The sequence below is a fragment of the Aulonocara stuartgranti genome (assembly GCF_965226115.1).
Source record: "Aulonocara stuartgranti genome assembly, chromosome: 19".
Taxonomy (NCBI): Eukaryota; Metazoa; Chordata; class Actinopteri; order Cichliformes; family Cichlidae; genus Aulonocara; species Aulonocara stuartgranti.
In genome coordinates this window covers 1,827,899-1,852,500 of record NC_138955.1, presented here as the reverse complement: position 1 = coordinate 1,852,500, position 24,602 = coordinate 1,827,899, and the positions used below count along the sequence as shown (strand labels likewise).

Here is a 24,602-nt window from a genome sequence, read left to right as displayed (position 1 = left end):
TTGTCAAAGCATCACATCGCTCCCAGTCATCCCAGAAACTGTTGGATCTGCATGGGGGACTACTGAGAAGCCGAGCAGCCCTCTTGGCTTCGAGACTGTGGGACTCCTCATTGTATTGTTTTCACTCTGCCTATTTATGGCGCATTCTTAATTTTGTTTCACACGCACTCCTTTCCTCCCGCTCTCTTGGGTTATTTCACAGAGCGCTCCGTGGCTCCTTGATGAGGGGCAGAAACACGGCTGCTATGAAAAGCCCCTGACTTCTTAAGGCTTTCTTTCTAAACTGGCCCTTTCTTCTCCACCTGAAAGGTTCCTTCAGATTCTAGTTTAAGGCATTGTGAATACTAATTTCTCTCTATTAAAAAGCCCTCATATCCCTGCCATGCTCTCATTTGAATGACAGACTCAGGGGAGACCTCTTAATTCCTTTATAGTGGGATTCAAGACCCTTCACTTCAAAAAGTATAAATCATACTCCCAAATGAATGAGGGAGAGGGGGATTGACGAGAGGGGCTTCTGATGTGTCCCATTGGACGGCACGAGCTGAATCCATCTCCCCAAGCTGCTCAATTCCGCTCTCCAGCGAGATGGCAGCTTTGTCCCGATGACCCAGCTTTGCACACATTGCACCCATTTGGGTACTTTAGACTTTCTCCACAATGCTCTTGCATACAAACAGTTAGAAATGTTGTTCGGCATGACAACGAGAGCCGTCGCTCGTGGCCGTTCTCGACAAACTTTAGACAAACCGTCAGTTTGTGATTCGCATAATTTGTTTTGTAACTCTCACCTGTGTTATAAGTTTCCAGCGCTCAGCCCCCATACCGCACGCGTGACTTTTCTTTGTTTAGACACCCTTGAGAGAAAGTGAATTCTCCGTGGCCAGAGTTTGAGCATTTAATCTTGTGCTGTATTGTTGGGATGATATTGTGATTTTTGTTGTACGCAAGCCGACAGCAGCAATCACACATTTGATATTAAGTGATAAAGGCTGCGTAAGGTTGCATGCCATTTATCCTCGCATCTGCGCGTGAATGGGCGCAATGCTTTGTGGGATTTTGGCTGTAATGCTCTGAGCCGCGTTAAAATGCACAACCATCTCCCACCTGAGCCAGGCGGCAGCAGCTTTTATCTATTGACTTATTTATTCCTAAATGACACTTGTGCTGTGAGATAAATCATAGTCTTATGCCATCCCTATCCCAGTTTTCTTTTTAATTGTGAGATCACAGTGTCAGCAGTTAGTATATTGGTGTGAGTGGCCTATTGATTATTGATTTGGAGCTATTGATTATGTTCCCTGGAGACCCTAATCCTTTCTGATTCATTTGAATGCCTCTATTAATCTTGAGATCCTGCTCACACCTGAAGCGCCATGTAACCTAATGAAAATAGATGGCCATTTTGTAACAGCGGCCTTTCACTCCTCTTTTGATTTATTATTTTTAATTGATATATTTGCTTTTGGATGTGGGCGCCAAAATTACAATTGACCCTGTGTCAGTGCTGTTTTACCCCGCTCTCTTAGAGACTGCACTGCATTTAAAAGTGTCTCATGTGACCTGAAAAAAATCTATTTTGGACACTTTTTCCCCCTCAGTGTCCTTGTGGTAGAATTTAGTAGTTGCCGACCATCTCTGTTACTTTGTACTTGTTTTCTCTTTGCTCATTACCTCTGAGTCAATCTTTGCTTTCTCATTACAGTTTCAGTAAATGTAGGCCGTCATCTGTCAAGCTGTTAAAGCTGATGAAGAAACAGATGTTAAATAATAACACTGTTGTGCTTTTTTTAAGCATTTCTCTCAGTTTTGCAGTGAGCCATGTAAAAGGCTTATACAAAGCCTTTGGTTTCTGCTCTGAGATGAATGGTAGTGTTTTTCCTTGGTTAATGAGGCAGCTGATGGTATTCTCATGTTTGATTAGCATTGTGCTGAGTGGCTCACTGGGCCCCTGGCGGACTAGAAGTGACTCTGCATCTTAGCTCTCTGTAACGCCGGGGTGGGCGGGCGGGCGCTTGAGGAGGGGGCCAACATGTCTCGGCCTCAGCGCGAGGAGAAAAGAGATGGAGGGATGGACCACCACACATTAAGACCAAATGCATCAGGGTATTACTTTTAATACCGCGGGCGTGCCTTGTGAAATAATGCGACGTTTAAATGTGGATCGATTTTAGAATTAAAAAGTTAGTTTGCAAAGATTTACTGTGAGGAGTTCAATGCCTGAGCTCTTTATCAGGGGCGCAAATGGCTGGTTATGTGCTGTCCGACAGAGGTACGATTGAGGGATCGATAGGCGCGTGATTTACTAACTGGAGTACAGGTAATCAATAAGTATAAAAGTAAATGAAATATGCATTACTGGGATTTTATTAGAGAGGGGTAGCAGGGAGAGAATAACGGTCAGGCCATTTATTTTTATATCTATTGATTATACAACATAGAGACTTCGCTCAAAGCATGCTCCGCACAGCTCTCAACGCCCAGCGCCTGCACACCCGTCATGTGATTTATGGGTGCTGAGGTCATGGAACACGCCGCAGTTAAAAGGCTGGTCTGACGGGGCCTCATTGTAGCATGTGCCTGTTAGGGTTGAGCTTTAGGTAGCCACAGTCTTGGTTTGTACCAGCTAAAAAAGAGAGAGAGATCTTTTATGCATCCTTGTTGTTGAGCTGCCATGAATTCATTTTTACATTTTTATCCATATTTTCATAAAGGATGCTTATCATTCTTTATGGTGCTAAATTAGCTCAAATATTTAAGTCTGTCAGCGTCTCTTATCAGGGTTCACTCATCCTCTCTCTGCTCTACACAAACACTCGCACTGCCCTGATCACATCAGCTGCTGCCAACCCCCTTGTGATGGAACAGACCTTGACCTTAACTTTACATCTCAGAAGTCAGGGCTATTAAGCTCATGGGGGAGCTTTTCCTATTTCAGGGCCCCTGACATATGACACACAGGAGGCACAGAGCAGGTGTAATTTGTTTATGTGAACTCTGCGATGACTCGGGCGCTCGCACCCCAGCATCTCACATTATTCTTGTGAAAATATACATTAATGAAGAAAAATTAACACACGGCAAAGTTGTATTGAGGTGAAACGCGAAGCTGCAGCGTTTGCAAATGTGCAGCGGTTGCATTTATCGACTTTTGCGAAACTATTAAATTTCTTCATGTTTATGTGTTTATTCTAGGTCGGAGCTGCATCATAATATTGTGAGTAATGTGTTGTTTTTTTCCCTCTCTGTGTCTCACTCAGACAGACTAGTTTCACTCCAGGACTGCTGTTCACAGGAGACGTGAGGAAGCGGAGGGAAACCGAAGCTGTGTCCATCACTTCATCAGGTAACACTCTCCACCCCAGTTTAGCACGTGACATGAGGTAAAAGTATCATGTTTGAATTGCAAAAACTTTATACCTTTGCGTTTTGTTTGTTTTTTAGCCATGCTGCGAGTAAAGCTACTTCGATGTCACTGCACCTCAATAATGAACTCTAATTACTTAATTGATGCCCTCACTTTTCCTCCAGTTCCAAAAAGATTTGTTTAAATTTAGTGAATGATTCAGGAGTTAAATGTAGCATTCAAAATGGTGATAGGTGATTTTTTAACTATTTTCCTTTCTATAACACCTTTAGTTTGTAAGTTTTGCCTCTGTATAAAACCATGGTAGATTTTCTTTTATACAGTCAGTATGTAACATATATGGTTGAAGTCCGTTTTAATAGGAATTGGAGCCATTTTTACCCCTCAGCTGTAAAAGGCTGATGGGGTATAGCCATCATGCTGCTGGGCGGGCGAGTCGGGGGTGTGGACACCTAAGTTTGTAAATGCGATACCTCGAGAATGAGGTGACATAGCTCCAAATACAATAGACGTAGCTCCTAAAAATGTCAGACCTCAGTTTGAATCTCAGTGACCTTGGCCTCAAGTTTAAGGTTGGAGGTCAAGATTTCTGGAATTTTCAAGTTGATACCACAAGTGCATTTACTAAATACTCTGGATGATTTTGAATCTTCAAGGTCACAGTAACATTTTCTAAAAATCTTCTGAATATGATCACTTGAGAACAAGATGATGCTGGATTTTGAAATTGATGCCATGGGTATCTATTTTCATGCATAGTCCCTCATTTTCAGAGGCTTTCAGACTATTTGTACAATTACCAAGTTGTTTCATGGCCAAACGAGGCATGTTCCCTTCTGTTTTTTTATGACATCTTAAGTAGATAAAAGATCTGAGGTTTATTCCAAGGGTCAGATTTACTAACATGTTGCACCAGCCAAAATTACTTTTGGTACTACAAGGAAAGTGCGGTGACAAGATTCCATGTAAGAGGTGAGAACTCAGAGATTTAAAAACAGACGTGAATGCAGAGAGACCCACAAACAAGAAGCAAAGCAGAACATCTCATTGGAGGAAACAGCATTTGGTGCTGTCTATGGTTTCTACACTTCAGGCAGTTAGTGTCTGCTGCAGCTTTTCAGCCATGCATTAAAAACAGTCCTTTAAAATTTAAAGTCATGTTAGTTTGTAGAGCTTGCAGAGAACCTCTGAATGCTTCAGCTTTAACGTGACTTTACAAGGTGAGAGCATTAAAAAGTGCATCATTGCATAGGAGTCAGATTTTCAGGGGGATAATAATACTGAGCCTGGTTCTTTTATTTCTGAAGTAATTCTGTTATTGTGTGTTATTTATGGTTTCTAAAGGAAAGTATGTTTAGAATTGCCCCAAAATCCCTCACTTGTAGGAAAAGCATTTGACAAACTTTTCATTTCAATGTGGCGGGGGGCTAATAATTTTCTCCTCATCTCTACATCTATACCCCCTTTTATATTTGACTGCATTTACTTATGTACTCATGAGCTGTGTTTTCCATGGTCACAGTTGCCTTACACTCCGAGCAGCCAGCATTGCGTGTGTGCTTAGACCAGTGGAGCTGCCTTTTTTCATTAGACTGATGGCTCGGGGCCTTTTGTCTTTGCTGGATTGAAATCTGAATTGGTTTGTCCACCTTTTCTTCTCGCGTCCCCTCTGTGTGCTCCACTCCTGCAGCTGCTGTTTGTCATTTAAATAACAAATGCTGGTGGTTCTCTGATTTAGTGAGGGGTGCAGGCCTCTGATGTATATTAATATTACTCCACAGTGCACTGTACCAGGGTCCATCATTCATTTGGATAAAAGAGGTGGAATTTAAAAACAGCCACTGCTTTACATGGATACAGATTGCATCCATTTATTGCAACGAGTGATGGAGGGGCCAGCGACTCCGTCCTTCACCTCCCAAGTGCTAAACTGCTTCACATAAAAGTAAAAAAAAAAAAAAGGACGGACCCCTGGCCCCTAAGGCCCTCTGATACTCAGCATGCGGAACGAGGGGCATACCTTGTTTGTCAAAGGCTAACAGGCCCACGGTCTACTGTAGTCATTCTTCATATGTTATTGTAATGTAATCTTTGTGTAAAAATGATCATAAAGCTTTTTAAAAAAAAATAAATATATTTATCATCTTATATGTAAAAGACAGAAGTAGAGTCCCTGATATGCACATCCCCCTCAGCCCTGTTCAGAGTGTTTTCCTGCTTCTTGAGTCTAGTGCCCCCTGTCCACCATGATTTATCATGCATCCCATGTCGTCCAATGTCAGTTTCTGCAGCTGCAACTGCTCTGTATAAATCTTTACTTTGGCAGCCTGCTGCACCATGTCTCTCCTCAGTAATCTCACCTCCCACCAGGAGATGCACATTCACCCTGACAAGCTTTCACACGCTCTGTGTAAAAATTTTTGGTTTGCTGCCGTTGTGACACGAGCGCGTATAGATTCGGTGATTTATCGAGCAGAAGCGCTGTCTGGTAAACATCTTGTTTGCATGGAAAGATTGTTTACTGCATTCAGTAAAAAGCGCAGCACGGCTCGCCGTGTTGCGTTTAGTGAACACGACAGCTGAGTCTTCGAGTTAGCCAGAGGAAGTGGATTGCTGTATGTGTTAGTGGCTGATTTGAAACTCTGTAATCAGGAGTGAAAATAGTCTGCGACTGAAGGTATCCTCCAGGACTCTATAGGGAATCACTGAGGTGGTACCCAGCTGTTGCTTTGTCTTCTTTCTTTAACCTTTTAGCACCTTCACGGCAGTGCTTGAAGCCTGTTGTGGAAAAAAAAAAGACAACAACTTATCAAGCCAGGTATCTGTTTGGATTAGATGACCACTCGATTTCTCAGCCTTAAATTGACCATTTTCTACTTTTCTCACCACCTCCATCCACCCAGAAATCCAACCGAGCCCCTACTAGATTTGGAATAAAGAAAACCTTCTTTCTGCTCTATAGGATTTGAAAAGTATTTTTAAAAAAGTGATTACAAAAATGCAAAATCAAAGTTTGCAATTATAAATGTATTAATAATTGCATTGGCTTTTATTAGCGAATTGTGCATTTTAGCACATGGCGCTCATTGATGGTGAATTAGTATGAAGAGCATGTACACGCTACACAATTGGGGGATTATTTGTGAGTCAAGAGATGAATCAAGAAGTGTAAAGATCTTGATGGAATTTAATATCCTTGGCTGGCCTGACACACAGACTAATTAATTATTGCAATTTTACTCCTCCCCTGCTGTCTCGCACAATGCCCTTCATCTTTATCTCTATAAAGTCGATGCTAGTTTAAAAAAAAGCCTTAATTTCTGTAGTGTGTTAGACGTCAGGAAGATTTTGTCTAAATAAGTGCGGTTGAAGTCAGTTTGCGCTTAACCTTGTCAGACCGCTTGTTATCTTTATATGTTGGTAAGTACCACATGTGGGTGTCCATGTGGAGGCCTGCCCCACGGTCAGCTTTGCTGCCTCTCCTCTCCCCCTCTGTCTTCATGTGTCTCCTTGCCTGAGCGAGACGGCTGCGTGACAGATCACCTGCATTGGAGGCCCGCCGTGTTCCTGCCCGGTCCGGCCCCCTCTCATTAATGCCCAGGCTGGTGCGAGGGCCGTATGGCAGCACAAGACAAATAACGCTACCACTCAGCCATCACTTCTGCTGACAGAAATGCAGCCCACCGCACTATTTCGCCCTCTCCGGCTCCACTCCACACCCTGCTCTTGTCCTTCAACCCCCCCTCCGTCTCCACCTGCACCTGCCTGCACGGCTCTACCAAACTTTCATGGCGTGCTTTTTTCTTTTTTTCAACTGTTGCTGGAGGCCCAGCTTAACACTGAAACCCACATGAGTTGATGTGCTATAACCACAAACCTGCTGCGGCTGTAACCTCTCTGATTGTTTTTCTTTTTTTGTATTCTTTCATTCTTCTGGAGGTAGATTTACCCGGCTAGACTGTCAGGTGCTTCTTGTTTGTGTGCAACCCTTCTCACCAGGAGGTCTGATTTGAACGTCCCTTTTATTTTTTCTTTTCTTTTGCAAAAAGAGCAGAGTGTGTGTGTGTGTGTGTGTGTTAGTACACGGAAGAGAGAGAGAAACACAAAGGCTAATCATTAAAGAGCTATTCAGCCCTGTTCATTTAAGTGTGGGAATCAGCAGGCCCATTACTGTCAATGTGTAATTAGCTGATTAATAAAGGGGGGAAGGGGAGTGCTCCAGGAAGGCCTGCAATGATTGTTTTTAGAGAGCATCACATGAGAGCTTATTAAGATGGTAAGATGGTTCCATTCAACTTCCCATTATCGTCCACAATAAATGTATGTACTGTAATTCTCCCATTGACTGAAAACCTTTGCATTGTAATGTCTTTATTGACCTTGATGTAAAACCAGTTGAGTGCAGGTGGTAATCTTTTATTCATCATTTTTAGATTACCTTGTAATCACATTAATACACTAAGATGCTAAACCTGTATCTCTTCACATGGTATACTTTGGATGCTATTTTTATATTATTATATGAAAAGTATAGTTGCTACAAAGACGACATGTTGTCAGCATGTTTTGGACCTCCATCGTGCACTAAATGCACTAAATGTTGTCAGTGGTGACAGCTCTGGGTTGCAAAGTTTACCATGCGCTCTTTACTGTTGAGTTAATACATTCAAAATGGGATTTGGCATTTTTTTGGTAGAAATAAGCAGGGCTTAGTAAACATGTTGATTTAGATAGTGTTAAACCTGTGTATTCTCACTGAGTACTTTAATAGGTATAGTTGTTAATATGATTTTAAATGCAAATCAGCCAATCACATGGCTGCAACTCAATGCGTTTAGGTATTAAAATGTGATCGAGATGACCTGGTTAACTTTAAACCGAGCATCAGAATAGGGAAAAAAGGTGATTTCAGTGATTTTGAATGTGGTATGGTTTTTGACATGAGTCAGGCTGGTTTGACTATTTCAGAAATATTTGTTCCCACATATCCATCTCTATGGTTCACAGAGAATTGTTAAAAACGAGAAAATATCCAGGTCAGTGGGGGAAAATGCCTCCTCGATGGCAGACTGTTTTGAGCTAATAGGAAGGTGCCAGTAACTCAAATAATCACTTGGTTCAACCAAGGTAGCAGAAAAGCATCTCTGAATGCACAACGCTGGACCTTGAAGCTACACTGGGCGCTACTCCTGTCAGCTAAAAACAGGAAACTGAGGCAATAGTTTGCACAGGCTCACCAAAAGTGGACAATAGGAGATTGGAAAAACATTTCCTGATCTGATGAGTCTCCATTTCTCCTGCAGCATTCAGCTGATAGGGTCAGAATTTAGTGTAAATAACAACATGAAAGCATGGTGCAATCCTGCCCTGTATTAACAGTTGAGCATTGTTTAAATGCCACAGGCCACCTGAGTATTGCTGCTCACCATGCCTATCCCTTCTTGACCCCAGTGTACCCATTGTCTGATGTTTGCTTCCTGCAGGGTAACGCACAATGTCACAAAACCTCAAATCAACTCAAACTGGTTTCTTGAACATGTCCTCAAATGGCCTCAACAGTCACCAGATCTCAATCGAGTGCACCTCTGGGATGTGATGGAGTGGGAGATTTGCATCATGGATGTGCAGTCGACAAATCTGCAGCAGCTGTGTGACGCTGTCATATCAATATTTATACACAATCATACTGTGAGTTTGAACTGAAGACGAACCTAAAGTTTTTCAGCGTAAGCATTTATTATGTTGTTTTTGTAGCATTTTCAGTTAAAGACTAAATAATTGGCAAAACACTTTATTCTATTTTGTTTTTAAATTTTACCCAGTATTTATTTTTGTTCTATATCTAAAACTATATCTATAACCTACCAAAGCAGTGATTTATAAAAGGAAGCAAGATAATTTATCAGTTGATATGAAGAAAAATATTGTAGTTTTTATGCCATCTAATGGACTAGCTCATTTAATCTGAAGTAAAACTTTGAATTCAGGACTTACATTTCAGGATTTCCACATAAAAACACACATATATTAAAGATCGGAGCACTTCCTCCACCACTGCATTCAATGTAATTGGCTGAATATGAGAAACATGAAGACTGATTATTCCACCAGCAGGAATGTTCCAACTTTAAAGCGTTTTAAAATAGTAGTATTAACGTATGAAATGGTAGTTTTAAAAATATTTATTTATTTAAATGTTTGCTGATTTGATTGGAAATACAAATGTGCATACTCCTCAGCAGCAATCAGTCATCATTCCCTCAGGAAATATTAATCATTTACCTTAACCTAAACATGACCTTGACTTTGAGTTAGTATCTGGTGTGTCTTATGCATTTTAACATACTCAGACTTAAGTGTTTCCTGCTGTTTTTTCCTATTTGTCCAGTAAGAAATCCCCTGAATTTTGATCAAGTCCTCTGACTATGTTTAACCCGAATGTTTGTGTTGAACCTCAGCAACAGTTAGTCATCATTCCCTCAAGAAATATTAATCAATTATCTTGGCTGCTGGATCAGTTTGGAGAAGAAGTCATCTGGAAAGAGCCACAAGCAGATATAAGGAGAACGAGCAAAAGCACATACCAGTGAATGCTGTAATGCCTAATCCTTTGAGACAGCCCCGAGCCACAATGTCACTTCTAGTTCCCTTGTCCTATGTTATGGGACTGCCTGGCAAATGTCTTGTGTGACCGCCGCTAACTTTTTTTTTTTTGGTGGGGAGGGTGGGCGGAGATCAGGAGAGATTTATTTATCAAAGTGAAGTAGGAAAAGCAGGAAGGCATGTTAGCGAGTGCAATTGTTTTAGAGTTCCTCTGTTTTCCACGAAAATTGGTCCCGGCTCTCTTTCTGATATTTCTCTTCACTCGCGGCGAGAAAAAAGCTTTTAAGGTGCACGAGATCAAGAGAAAATGGGATCCTTTAAAAAGGAAGGTCATCAGCGAGATGTGAAGTGTGATGAATTAAGAGTTCAGAAACACAATCAAACCACCATAAGAGAAGCACAGATAGGTTTCGTTTTTTAATAACGTCTACAGTCATATGGGGGTGAAGCGGGTTTGCCTCACGTGACCCAAAATTAATATTTAACCTATTAGAAGAGGATTGCTTCAAAGTTTTATTTCCATCTACCTAAACCAGGGAGCGATCTGTGAGTCATGTACTAAATTTAATCATTTTTGAGAGGCTTGAAACAGTGAAGGGCAATGTGATTTATTTATCTTTTTGTTTGCTCTCAGTGTTTGGTTACATGTCCAGAATATGATATGTGCTTTTCTTTTTTTTTCTCTCTCCTCCTCTGCAGCTTACAACCCTTTTTACCTGGATCACCAGAGAGAAGAGGCACAAGGGCCCGGTAACACCTCAGCCCTCGAAGCTGTGGGACCAAGCGTACCTGCTTCACAATCCTCCACTTGTGCTCAGCCTGAGAGTTTATCTTTGCTCCAGTAGGACTGAATGGGACTCGAGAAGTACCATCTGAAGTCTGGAGGAAAGTGACAAAAAGAAGCTATTGTGCCAAGGAATGAAAAAGGCTTGAACTCCTATTGCTGCACAAACTTTATAACAAAGAAGTAAAAAAATACAAAGCAAATCATTAGTCTTCAAATCAGCATGTTACTGCTAGATCCAGTCCTTCCAGGTAGTATATTAAGCATGACAAATGTTAATGCAATCAAGCCTTGTTAAGCCCTCTGCCATCTCTTCAAGGAAGAAGGCAGCTTCAAGAGGCTCCTCGTTTCACTCTAGACTCGGCAGCTCCTCCTGTTTCCAAACAGAGTTTCCAGGCCACCTGCTACCGCACAATCCAACAATTATGTCCACTCTAGTTGCACGGCATTTGTCAGCAGGAACCCTGGGAAGGATGGTCAGGTGAGGATGGGTGGGCTAAGGGAGGGGGGCAGTCTGCTCTATTCTAGTGTGGCTGTCCGAGACAGAGGAGCATCACAATGTTTAGCTACCACATGCTGCTACAGGGTTCACAGAGGCGACCACCGGTAGCGAGCCGCACAAAGTACAGGCCTCCTATTAGCATGGATTTGAAAAGCTACAGTTGGTACAAAGGTGCTCATTAGCACAACACAGAGGGAGTGTAGTAGCGGTCCTCGGAGGGCCGCCTCTGTTCTCTCCAGGTTACCTTCTATATTCAAATTTTGCCCAAATGTATTTAAAGTTCAAGGCCAGCTGCAGATCTGTTTGAACAGCCTGTTTTTCAGCTGTGCTGGATGGGCTGCTTTTGGAGCTGTTTAGAAGGAGCGCAGAGGCGAACGGAGAGAAGTGGAGAAGCTCTAGGAGACGGGAGTGGACATCCGTGCGCGCTGTATTTTCACCTCCCCTTAGGATATGGATTCCCCCACCTCCCGCAGCATCAGATGCATTAAAAGATCAATCGCAGCATACAGAGAGATCAAAAATATTCATACTAGCCAAGATGGTAAACAACCAGTTTATTTTTCAGAAAAAGAAAATACTGTGAGATACATGACAAACCATAAAGATACAGCCTGACTCCATTTAATAGTGTTAAAAATGCATTTTACACGGAAATTCTCACCTGAATTGAAATATTATTTTGAATGTTTTTTTAAAGGAAAGTTTAATGAATCTAAAGAAGTTACCAGGTATGCACTTTCTCTACTGATTACAAGATATCTTCTTAGTAAAGTGAAGTGCATAATCATCAGCTTCATAACGCGTCTTTTTCCGGCACTTTAAAGCCTTATTTAAGGGAAGAATCGCATTTAATAGAATGAGATTTGCCAATTAACATGAGTTATATGTCTGCAATAATCCATCTGAGAAGGCTTTATGTGATCATGTTGGAGGGGGATGACATTTATAAATGCTGTGTGTGCACACTAGTCTAAATGGATGCCTCACACAAGACATCCTGCCACAGAAATCAGTCAAAGTGCAGAGACCAGCCCACCCCTTTCCCCGTCTACTGCTGCTGCTTTTCCTTCTGCAGCTTCAGTCTGCCAGTTGTAACCAGGCCAGGTGGGAGTGCTTACGGTATACGTCTGATTAATAGGAATAAGAATAATTAGACCAAAAAAACAATAACGTGATGTGTTCTTCCCCTCAGCTTGTTGACAGGTATTGACCGTGCAGTGTTTTAAGGAGAGCTTTGCGCTGTTGTTTTATCCAACAGTATGTGTTTTGGTGCCAGGGCTCTGACAGGGGAGGAAGATGCATCAGGTCCGATACAGTTCCATTAGTAGGAGGGAGGAACACCTTACATGCCACCACGGCAATTAACAGTCACTATAATGACATCTCAGCCAGACCTTATGCCACGAAATGAATTTCCAATGGCTAGGAAATGGTGGAATGGCATCCGTGCAGCCAGTCAATTGTCCTGTTACAGTTAAGGAATCCAGCAGGCTAGTACCACTCATATTTCATCCCAGGTAAAGATTACCTGTCAGACCCATGGGAGATGTATTGATCTGTTTTCCTTTTTCCGCCAGCAATCACCTGACAAAGGCACCTAGGAGGCGAATGAATGAGTGATGCCTGGTCTGTCTGCTTCGGCGTGGTGGCTTCTAGTGTCCACTGATGGGTGGAGAGGTGATGAGGAAGAGGAGAGATAATGCAGTCATAAACTCTGTTTGAACCTCCTCTGTATGCATGCATGGCAGCCCCTTTGAGTCGAGGGTCACAGGTCAACAGGGAATTTGCTTTTTTTTCTCTCCCCCCCCTCCGCACCTTGCTTGTCGGTAGCATTACTTCTTGCTGTGTGCACCGATGATAGAAAGACATGCAAAAGAGGCCCTCTGGTTCCTGCTGACAAATGCATGTTGCGAATCAACGTAGTTCAGCTCACTCTGGATTTCAAAAGCGATCCTTTTGGATCCGGTCGCCCTTTTAGCGACGTAATCTGGCCTTGCGTGGTCCTGCGATGATCACAGTGGCAACGATCGACGTATTTGACCATTACAGTATGTTCCCTTGGCAGCTAAAAAGTATTAAGATATTTACCTTGTTTTGTAGAATGTCAGAGTTGATATTATCCATGAAGCCATGCGTTTAAATTTGCTCTGCATAAAATGTGTAGTACTTATGATGTGATAATTATAGCTCCATTAATTAAGGATTTAGGTGCAAGAACATTTAATTCATAAATGCAATTTCTCGATAGATAGTACACTAGATATGTCTCTCTAATTTTTTTATTTTTTTTTACTATCACATTTTTAATTTCATTTACAGGGATTTAAATATATCTAGCTGATATCAGGGGCCCAAGGCAGCTATCCACATTTGATACGTAGTGAAAATAGCATCTTATCTCATAGGCTGTTATCTTTATGTTTAATAGCAGTGGGGGCATGCCTAATTGCTTTGCAAATGATCTGAAGAGGATTACTCCACCCTTAGAAAGCCTGCACCATGTCGCTAGATCTTAGAGAGACATTACAATAGTAAAGTTCAATCAAATCTGAAGTGCAGCTCTGTGTTTGTGTTAAAGTACATTCTGGGAACAGCTGGGAACACTCTGCAATGGAGGAAACTTTGCGTAACAACATCATAGACTAATCAGGATGATGGATGTTTTAGGAAGGTGTAATTCCACTAATGTAATTTGTGTATTTTTCAAGTGATAGTGGGATTTTTAAGGACATCTTGCCTTTATGCCATAAGTGATATATGTGATATATTTATTCTTCCATGTCAGTATCAAATCCATTTTGAATACTGAATTTGTGTGCAATAAATACGTCTTGGTGATCAACATTTTTTGTGGGATTTTTTTGTGAAAATTGTGGCCTGAGATTTGAGATGAAGGTTGCTTGATATGCAAATATTTACCGACTGATGTAGAAAATCTGCAAGATGGAAACAACCAGCAAAAGGCCTCTGTGTGTATTATTGTAGGGTCCACCTTACAATATAAGGCGACTGTTGTTGTTGTGATTTGGTGCTGTATAAGTAAAATAGAATTGAAGCTAAATAGTTTGATATGAGGTTTTAAAATAAACAGCGTGCAGAATCATGTGACTAGCGTGGCTAGCGCTAGCCTCTGAAGAGATAAGAAGCCTTTCCTTTTGCTGTATGATTCAAAATTTGACATATTTTTGCTGTGAGATTTAGGACCTCACAGTTTATACACTATAAAGTGATACAGTCAAATAATGAACTGCTTAGTTGGTTATGAAAGTAACATTCAATGGCTGCTCTGGAATACTTGTCATTGCAGATTGACAGTCCCTCCAAGATTTGTCAATGGCTTTGTTGAATACAAATGTTAGTGTAGCTTCAGTGTGGCTGACAGAGAAAATACTCCCTCAGCCGCTGGAGATTATCGGTAGATCCCCCACTGTTAATCTTCCAGCTGAATGCTGAAGACCGGGGTAGTCACTTTGCCACGTGTTGAGAGTCGAAGCAATTCTCTCTCTGCTCACTGGTGGTCCATAGTTACAAATCACATCATCAAGTGTCTGAACACCCATACCCACCTCTTCTCCAGCAGATTGATGGTGAAATGGAGGAAAAATCAATGGCTTCCCTCCCGTCAGAAGGAGCCAGCTCTGTCATGTTTTGGAGTTTGATGTTACCCTCTCTTACTTTCTTCCGACTACAGGAAATTGAAAGCTCAGTTTGAGCGAACTGACACACCTGGAGTCTCTCAAGTTGATATAATGAATGATTTCAATCTGCCGCCTTACTCGTGAAGTATCGGTTACGCCTTTTAAAAACACTTCTGAACCACTAGAGAAGATTACAGTGATCAGGTTGAGCTGGTTGAGTTTTTAAGTAAATGATTGTTAGTCTTCCAACCGAAGGCTTCTGTGTAGGTGACCCTTTGAGTAACAGCAGTCAGTTTTCCTGCTAGTCCCCCCCGCCGACCACCTCCATCACTTCATCCTTATCACTGTGACACACTGCAACTGTGAAGCAAGGTTTCATTCACTGCATTCAGTGAAATGAGCAAACATCACTGAGCTTTTTCACTTCGACACTTATCCCCCTTCCTCTAATGGGAAATTCAAATATCACATATCAGCTGAATGCAATATTCACTTAGCGAGAGATAACACTCTGCCTGATGTGTCTCATGTATCCGCTTCAGAATGGGCACGGCTCAGTCTCTGACACCAGATCTGACCGTGAGACTGGGAGTATAAATTCTGTCTGAAGCTCGTGTGCTGCCTGTTCGCTCGCTGCTTTATTGGTGCATGTGTTGGTCCTCTTGTATTCCCTCGTGTATTTGAGGGAGAGCAGATTCCAAGGCATCTGCGCTTGTCCTGCTGCTCCCCGGACGTTTTTTACACCGGCACCATCCCTTTTCATTTCGGCTGGCATTCTAATCAGAGCGTTATGAGCTTCAGCGGGTGAAGTACGCAGAAAGTTGTGTTTCCTGACAGCCAATAAAAACCTTATAATCTCCTTGATTCAAGTGGCCCACCGAAAAAAAAAAATACTAACTAGTGCTATCACTCAGACCGCCTCCCTCCCTTTTTCTTTAATGCTCTTTTTTATTTAATATATAGCCCATGAAAAATGAGAGACTCCCGCTTGGCCGTGTAGATATTTTGTTGCTGATGATGCGAGACGAATTTCCATCACAGCTTTGTTTCCAGCGGGTGAGCGGATAATCTTTTACAGTGCAGGGAGGGAGGGCGCCACTCCCATCAATCTTCAGGGGTTATAGCGGTGGCGTGGTTGCCTTACCTGACCAGAACACCTCCACATCGTGGCAATAGAGGCCTATTAAGGGTCAGGAGCCACGAGGGGGTGGGGGTGGCACACCGGAAGCTTACTGACAAAGCAGCTACCTTCCAAAACCCGTTTGAACCCCTCTGGAAACAATGCTTCACCTCTCTTCCATTACTCCTGTCATTGTTTTTATGTCATTTTTCTAACAAGGCAGTCACATCTGAGAGAGAAGCATTGCTTTCCCCACTGACAGCCCTGTGAAACGTTTCAGCCAGAGCCTCAGCTGCTCCTTTTCTCGACGCTAAACTGCTCCAGAGGTTTCACCCTTCTGTGCTTCTCGATTGTGTGCACTGTGTGCTGTAGAGCAAAAGGTCTCCGTTTTAGTCGTGGCATACTGCCCGGGCAGCCCCTTGAGAAGCATCCCCCACCCCTCTTGCACTGGCGTAGTAGCTTGCAGGCGTGCTGCACGCTCCTCTTCGCACCCCACTGCCCTGGCAATCGCCTACTTGCACCTCTCCCCCGATGGAGATGATGCTGCCCTGATTGACAATAATGGGAAGTGGCAGAATCAATGGGAGACAAGAGAAGGGGGTGTGCGTCAAATTCTCCAGGAGTTTCTAGTCACAGACCAGGGGGCTCTGGCACCAGTCACCTGTCATCCCTGCAGCTCCGGGATTAGGGCCTGTGACAGCACAGGCATCCTGAGAGAAAGATGCTGCGGTCATCATCGTCCCTGACAGCCTGGAAATGGTGCCTCTCCCGCACGCTTAGGACTACATATATGTCTCATTAAGGGCCGGATTCAAGCAACACAATGCTTTAAGGGAAGTAAATGTGCTGGAGCTTCTAAAGTCTGCATGTATAGATGAAAAAACTCTTAGGTTAAGATAAAATTACTGAACACATGATACTGTATATAGAAAAACCTGGAAGAAGTGCGTGACCTATCCTCTAATGAGCCATTTAACAGAGTGCTTTCAAAAGGTATCTTATTTCAAGGATTAAAATAGCAGTTCACCTTGTGCCTTGTGGCCATGTGACACGTGTGTGTGTGTGTGTGTGTGTGTGTGTGTGTGTGTGTGTGTGTGTGTGTGTGTGTGTGTGTGTGTGTGTGTGTGTGGAGCATTGAATGGAGGGCAGGTGGCAGGTGTCAAGACAGAAGGGGCACTCCATTCTCTAATTGATCAGCAAAAGATGCACATGAAGAAGACGTTAAAGCAAAATGAAGTCATAAGAGTGGATTGAGACATTTATTAAGTCAGACGAAAGGCCCTCAGAAACGTTGAGATTGTTTATTGATTTTTGTGTTTTGGCTGGCTGCGCAGGGGTAATCGCTCGTGCTTCTGCCACCGAGGCTACGCGGGCTCGAGCGCAGCCAGATGTTCAGGTGGAAGCGCTGACTTCCTCTAAAAGAGGCAACTTTAACCAGCAGAACACAGACTTCATTAGGGCTGCAATTGTTCTAGCATTTATAGAAGGGTCCTGACCTGATATGCTGCCAGTCCATTAGCTGGGAATGCCAGCAGCACGGAAATGCTGGAAGCAGTGAATTCTGTGTGCTAAGTTTTTCCACACTGGGTGAGCATACTTCTTTTTTTGCTTTTTACTAAGAAAAATACTGTATAATAATTACTGGGAATATTTGTTGAAATTCACATGAAAAACACTGATCGTATGATTTTCCATAGCTCCTGTTTCATAAAAGCGGAAGTGAAGTAACCTGTTTGAAAACTTTAAATTATTTTTGGACCACGGTCAGACCATTTCAATGTTTTATGAGATTTTAAAGACTAAGCCAGGGATGTCAAACTCATTTTACATTATGGGCCCCACACAGCCCACTTTGTTCTTAAGTGTGCCAGGCCAGTGAAACTACAGGATAAATGTGTTAAACTTATAGCACCCCCTTGCCCAAAATGTCCTGTAATTATGAAATATAAACTTTCTGCAAATTAATAATTGCAATTAGAAAAAAATCTATAAAACTTACAAAGCTACAGCTACAAGTCTAAATCCATTCATAACCTCAATCAGCTGTCCACTGGACCAGACTGGAGTCTTTGCCAGGCCAATTCTGGCCCCTGACCTTATGTTTGACACTCCTGGACTAAACAATGAATAAGGAAATTGTCAGATAGCTGACATATTAACTCATAATGACCACAATCATTAGTTGCAGCTCTCTGTTATGTATGTGGATATGTATCAACTCAAATCACAGTTTATATAATTTCTGTGCCAGAAAATTAAATAAAAATTATTTTCCTATTTCATGACCATGCTGCAGTACTGCTTCGCATGTGTGTGTGTGTGTGGTGCTGGTGAGTGTTAGGTAGAGTTCAACCATACTGGTGACATCAATCTGCCCGTTCTTTATTAGACGAAGCAGTGAGGTGTAACTGACTGCATTGTCCACAGATGGACTGGGCCCCATAGCACACGGGACCCTGGTCAGCCACCCTTACAATACAATCAATAACCACACACTCATTATGGGAGCCTTGCCTGCCTTCTCCTCCTGCCTGCTCCATGGAGCCTCTCTCTGTTTAACTCCCCTTTTCAAACTACATTTTAATCTTTCTGCCTTTTCACGTACTTTTTGTTTCTACCAAAACATCACATTAAAAGCCCAAACTGAAAGTGCTGAATAGACACCTACACATCTCAGCTCCAGCTTCCCACGCTTGTTCGATGTTCTGTTGTCAGGCTGGACACTAGCGGATGACAGTGATCCAGCACAGAGCCTGGGGCCAATAAATGGTAATGCTCTCCACTTGCCTTCCTCATAAAGCATAATAAAAGGAGGTTATAAATCCTAGCAATTAGCTGCGTCCATCAGTTGCCTTAATTGGAGTGTCGTGACTGGCTAGGGGATGACCTTGTGTGCCAGAGAGCCAAGACAGACGACGAGGCCAGAGGGGACATCTATGTGAATGTGGAGGACTTGGGCGCCTTTAAACCACCTTTATCTATCAGGCCGTACCGTATTTAGGCCCAGATCACATGGTAGAAAAACGTTCATGCTGACCGCAACTGTGATTATGGAAACAATATGGCTGGTGCAACAAAGCCCCAAGACACCAATAATCCCTTTGATCAGTGAACACAGGTGTTCTGAGTTCAATAGCCTCCACTCATCCCGCTGTGCAGCACTTGTTCTTTCTTCCCCTCTGTCTTCCCACAGGGCCCGGCCACCACACCTTTCCTCTCAACACCTCAGTCGCGTGCTCTCTGCGGCCACTCAAACCTGAGACTTCAGCTTCCGCTCTCGCTACGAAGATCCACTATCTCGTGACACCGCTCTCCCTGAAAGCAAACACTGAGGCCATTTGTCTGTGCGCAGACGCTGATGTGTCCTCACGCTGTGCTGTCTCTCCCTGCTCCCATGCCTCCACCACAGGATTAGGCAGTAAAGACCGGTTAACCAACCGGCTGTCAGGGACGAGTTTCTCCCCGGCTGACTGAGAGCTGACGACAGTTGTTTCCTTTCTCTCTTACCGTCCGGAGATAATTCAGTCAACAGACTTTGAACTGCAGATAAGGGGAGGAAGAGGATGATCCCAGGGACAGACCTGCTGTATATGGGGCAGGGGCAAAAAGAGAAGAAGGGTGCAGCCAAAGGGAAGCGTGGGGCAGGTGTATGGGAACTGGAGAGGGCCAAGTACGATAAGACCCAAGACAGATGCGACAGCCCAATTTACACTGCACTTTTAGTATTATTTGGCTCAGATGGGAATGTTTTTGAGCCACCTCAGTCAGGAGATCAAGTTTGCATGTTCTCCTGTGCACAATGCAATTTACTCAACCTTTTAAAACATTTATCAAACAAACAAGAAAAAAAACTAGTATATTTTTTCAGGATTGGGATCTGAAGGTTGCATCATACTTTAATATAACATTCACAGTTTCTTATAATCAACTTGATGAAGTACTTACACAGTCTTGTGACTGCCCCATGTCTGAGCGCTGCCCCACATCATCGTCTTCTTTTCCGTTCTTCAATTTACAGGCACAAAAAAAAGAATCAGGGAGAGGAAATTAATTTCCAATAAACGTTTGACAGAGTGGCTTTTGTTTTGTCTCGGGCACGTGGTTTTGCATACCTGCCAGGTGTTGTGAGGCACAACCCCCCCCGTGCGAGATGCACGATGAAAGGCCTCAGGTTGGCCCATCAAAGGACCCATTGAGCTGCAGCCATGAGTAGGACAGAGGAGCCACAGTGTGGGCCGTGGAAATGTGACACTCTCTGACAGAAGCTCCACACAGCCCACTCAGGACCACGCTGACAAGCCTCGCTCGGAGGAGATCAGGCGCTCGCTGGCTCTCTTCTACTGACTCACCACATGCTGACCCTGGGGAGAGAGAGAGGCTGCGCTGTGAAGAACACGGTTACACAGATTATTTTAAGTCATGTATGGTTTTCCTTTTAACTGACAGTCAAGCGCACTCCACTTATATTTTAATGTAGCTTCTTCACCAAAATCTGCAGTTGATTTTTAATAATATTGTCACTATTTTTATGGTTTAAAAACCACCAATAGCACTAACAATATAATAAGTAGCATCAACAATACAGTTAGTGCAGAATTATTAGGCAAGTTGTATTTTTGAGGAATAATTTTATTATTGAACAACAACCATGTTCTCAATGAACCCAAAAAACTCATTAATATCAAAGCTGAATGTTTGTGGAAGTAGTTTTTAGTTTGTTTGTAGTTTGAGCTATTTTAGGGGGATATCTGTGTGTGCAGGTGACTATTACTGTGCATAATTATTAGGCAACTTAACAAAAAACAAATATATACCCATTTCAATGATTTATTTTTACCAGTGAAACCAATATAACATCTCCACATTCACAAATATACATTTCTGACATTCAAAAACAAAACAAAAACAAATCAGCGACCAATATAGCCACCTTTCTTTGCAAGGACACTCAAAAGCCTGCCATCCATGGATTCTGTCAGTGTTTTGATCTGTTCACCATCAACATTGCGTGCAGCAGCAACCACAGCCTCCCAGACACTGTTCAGAGAGGTGTACTGTTTTCCCTCCTTGTAAATCTCACATTTGATGATGGACCACAGGTTCTCAATGGGGTTCAGATCAGGTGAACAAGGAGGCCATGTCATTAGTTTTCCTTCTTTTATACCCTTTCTTGCAGCCACGCTGTGGAGTACTTGGACGCGTGTGATGGAGCATTGTCCTGCATGAAAATCATGTTTTTCTTGAAGGATCCAGACAAGCTGCACGCTTGACTTTTCTCAGTTCATGGGCAGTTATTTTGTCATTAGACCACACCCCTTCTCATTACAGAGATGCACATCACCTAATATGCTTAATTGGTAGTAGGCTTTCAAGCCTATACAGCTTGGATTAAGACAACATGCATGAAGAGGATGATGTGGACAAAATACTCATTTGCCTAATAATTCTGCACTCCCTGTAGTAAGTAGCATTATGCTCTTCTAGTAGTTGAGGCGGAGTGTCATCCAGAGATGCTCTTCTGCATGCCTTGGTCCTAACAAGTGGTTATTTGAGTTACTGTTGCCTTCCTATTAGCTTAAAGCAGTCTGGCCATTCTCCTCCGATTTGTTATCAACAAAGCATTTTAAGTCAAAGAACTAGATAATTTCTTGTTTTCAGGTCATTCTCTGTAAACCCTAAAGATGGTCACGTGGGATAGTTCCAGTAGATTAGCAATTTCTGCAATGTTTTATCATTGTTGTGTATTCAGAGATGCTCTTCTGCTTATCTCGGTTATAACCAGTGGTTTGAGCTGCTGTTGCGTTCCTATCAGCAAAGTAGTCTGTGGGTTCAACAAAACATTTTCACCCATTCTTTGTAGAGATGGTCTGGTGGGACGATATTAGTAGATTAAATATTCAGACAAGCCAGTCTGCCACGCTATGTGCAGCGTTGCTCAAACCACCTCTTTTCCCCATTCTGATACTCAGTTTGAGCTTCAGCGGGTCGTCTTGACCATGTCTCCACGCCTGAATGCATTGAGCTGCTGCCACATGTTTTGGCCGTCTGGATGTGATGTGGTTCGTGACAAAGTGTCTTAGAAGACAGTGTTCAGGGCCAGTGTCTGACAGAGCATTTATCGGCCAATCTACAACTATCATGGAGATGCGTACAGAGAAGTAGCAGTTTTTTGATTTTCTCAATATTAATTAAAATTTTGAAAATGAACCAAAATGCAACTCACTGACTCTGATGCAAATATATCAGGAAAATTCTTGTTGTATTCATCAATTCCCTCAAACTCTTTGCTCCACAGAGATTTGCCACAAATTAAGCATCCACTTCAAAGATGAGGATCAGAGTGATCTTATTACCCAAGCACTTCCTGAATGTCATTCCTACACAGATAAAAAAGCAGTGTGCTTTAATGAAGTGTAATAGAATTTTAACTGTGGGTCTCTCAAATTAGCAGTGGACGGGTCACGACTGGACTGCTGCTGCCCTCAAATAAGCCTCACCTGTCAGGCTGTAAAAGACCACAGAGAGCCTTCAATCACCAGCAGGCGACCAGTGGACAGGTCGCTGTCCCCCAGCCCACAACTACAGGTATTAATAGACACAAAGCATGAAAAAACACCTAATGCAGGCACCTGTATGCAATTCACTTTCCAGAGCTATAAACTTCCCTTTTTTACAGTATGTTTATGGATATAGTGTAACAATGTTAATCTTACTCAATATGAGGAGGATGAAACAAATCCATTCAGTTCATCAACTGCTCGGTTCCCGTAAATTAATGTGAACAACATTCATATCCCCCCAACCTCTCTGCACCACTCTAGCCATTCGAGCTCATCGCCTTTAAAAGACACAGCCCTAAATAATACGAGTTGTTTGTGTTGACACCCCGGCTGATGTTTGTTGCTCAGTAATATATTGCATCAGCAGAGCAGAGCAGTTGTCTCTGCTCTGCACCTGCACCAGCCATTCAGCCTGAAGTCTATAAATCCCAGTGCAGGGAGGAATGAGGGCGCTGAAATGCTCACTGGACTCCAGGGTTGCCTTTTCTGTCACCTTACACCACGTGAACCCTCAGATATGTGTTTTTGTTTATGCATATATGTCGGCTGTGGAAGCTAGAACCTTTACTGCGAGGGTCCTGCAGTTCGCTGCCCCTGCCACATGAGTAGATTCTCCCTCCCCTACGATCTTCCGAGCCACCCCAGCCCCCAATTCCACATACCACCAAGCTGTGCATATACAAATCACCACGGCCTTGTTAGCATAGTTTAGTGAAGATGTCAGCTTTACGAGGGCCAGGTTGCCTGCTATGCATGTCAGGGACGGCAGGGGAGGGGCTGACCCACAAGGGGGAGTATAGTGGGATACACAAGACCTGCGCTGTAAATTTAGGTCTGAGGAATGGAAGCTGTGAAATGACTGGCCAGGACCTCCGTGAAACAGACCCACGCCGCACTGTGTGATTTAACAGGGACACAGCAGAGCGGACAGAATGGGATTCCTGCATCCAATAAAATAAATCATTTAATAATTTAATTTAATAATAATTTTAAAAAAAACCCTCTCTGCTTTGTGATTTATCCTAAATAATTTGATCACAAATTAACGAAAAAGCCTCGTCCAGTACTCGTCATCAAACTACAATCAATGGACATTCTCTTATGAGCGCTGTTTTACCTGTGTGTGCGTGCATGTGTGAGCGAGTGTGTGGAGCGCCGGCATCATTAGATTGTTAATCTCATTTCCTTTCTGATGATTGAAAATGGAGAGAGGCTCTGAGTTTATCAGGCAGATAAATGGACGGCCCATCCTCCGAGAAGATCTAATCTGTCATGCGTCAAGGCTGGGGTTCACCCGCCGCCAGATAATAACCGTGTCGAAGGGCACCGATGATTTAGGGGAGCTCGGCTCTTTGTTTGCCTTTGCAAACACCTGATGGTTTCATTAATTAACTGGCCACAATTAGCCGGCCCACGTCACGCCAGGTAGACGAGAGATGTGCGATATTAAAAAGCAGGGAGGAACTCCATTAGAGCTGACCTTTTCTGTGAAATTACTGATATTTGAGATTTAATTCCGAATTCAATGAAAACTTCATTTTTATTCTTACAGCTGAGGTCCTTTCTGACTCCAGTCTGAAATGGGGTCTCCTGCAGCCTGCAGGTCATTAATTATGATCTTTATAAATTTAATTAAGAGGATGTCACTGCTTGATTTTTTTTTTATCTTCCTGTCCTACAGGTTAAAGAGTAGATAAGATATTTATCACCTCTCGGATGATGGGGAAAATATGCTCTTTTACACATTAATTATACACTGTACACCAAACTCCCAGTTGACTTGCTCTCTCATACATTAGCTTTTAAATATCAAATAAATATCTGTCGTATCCTCACCAGTTTATTTGCAGCTATCCTCTACAGCTTTTCACCAAAAACATTCAGCTACTGGATCTGTTTTTTGACAAGTGACAGATACAGACTCTCGGACGGAAAAGACAATGTAATTCTGAGGGTATACGTCCTGATAAAAATGCCTTTGGCAAGATTAAGCACAGAGTATTGTTACACAGCAAGGCTTTAAGATGT

The 24,602-nt window shown here is 42.8% G+C and overlaps 1 protein-coding gene and 1 long non-coding RNA gene across 7 annotated transcripts in view; one reads left to right on the top strand and one right to left on the bottom strand.

Moving 5' to 3' along the window:
* Positions 1 to 14,098, top strand: part of LOC309694953 (G patch domain-containing protein 2-like) — a 26,725-nt gene extending 12,627 nt beyond the window's left edge. For both annotated transcript variants that reach the window (XM_082515258.1, XM_082515259.1), the window contains exons 9-10: positions 3,261 to 3,346; positions 10,670 to 14,098. In XM_082515258.1, coding sequence (XP_082371384.1) covers positions 3,261 to 3,346; positions 10,670 to 10,815 — 232 coding nt within the window. In that variant the 3' untranslated portion in view covers positions 10,816 to 14,098. The remainder of the gene's footprint in view (positions 1 to 3,260; positions 3,347 to 10,669) is intronic.
* The window catches only part of LOC309694958, a 53,267-nt gene that overhangs the window by 8,432 nt on the left and 20,233 nt on the right, over positions 1 to 24,602 (bottom strand). For 3 of the 5 annotated variants that reach the window (XR_014273000.1, XR_014273001.1, XR_014273002.1), the window contains exons 3-5: positions 20,127 to 20,375; positions 19,960 to 20,019; positions 10,760 to 10,849 (exon numbers count right to left, since the gene is read on the bottom strand). This is a non-coding gene — a long non-coding RNA (uncharacterized lncRNA). Of the gene's footprint in view, positions 1 to 5,518; positions 6,146 to 10,759; positions 10,850 to 19,959; positions 20,020 to 20,126; positions 20,376 to 24,602 lie in introns of those variants that run through there. The other 2 variants (XR_014272999.1, XR_014272998.1) reach the window with 2 other exon arrangements.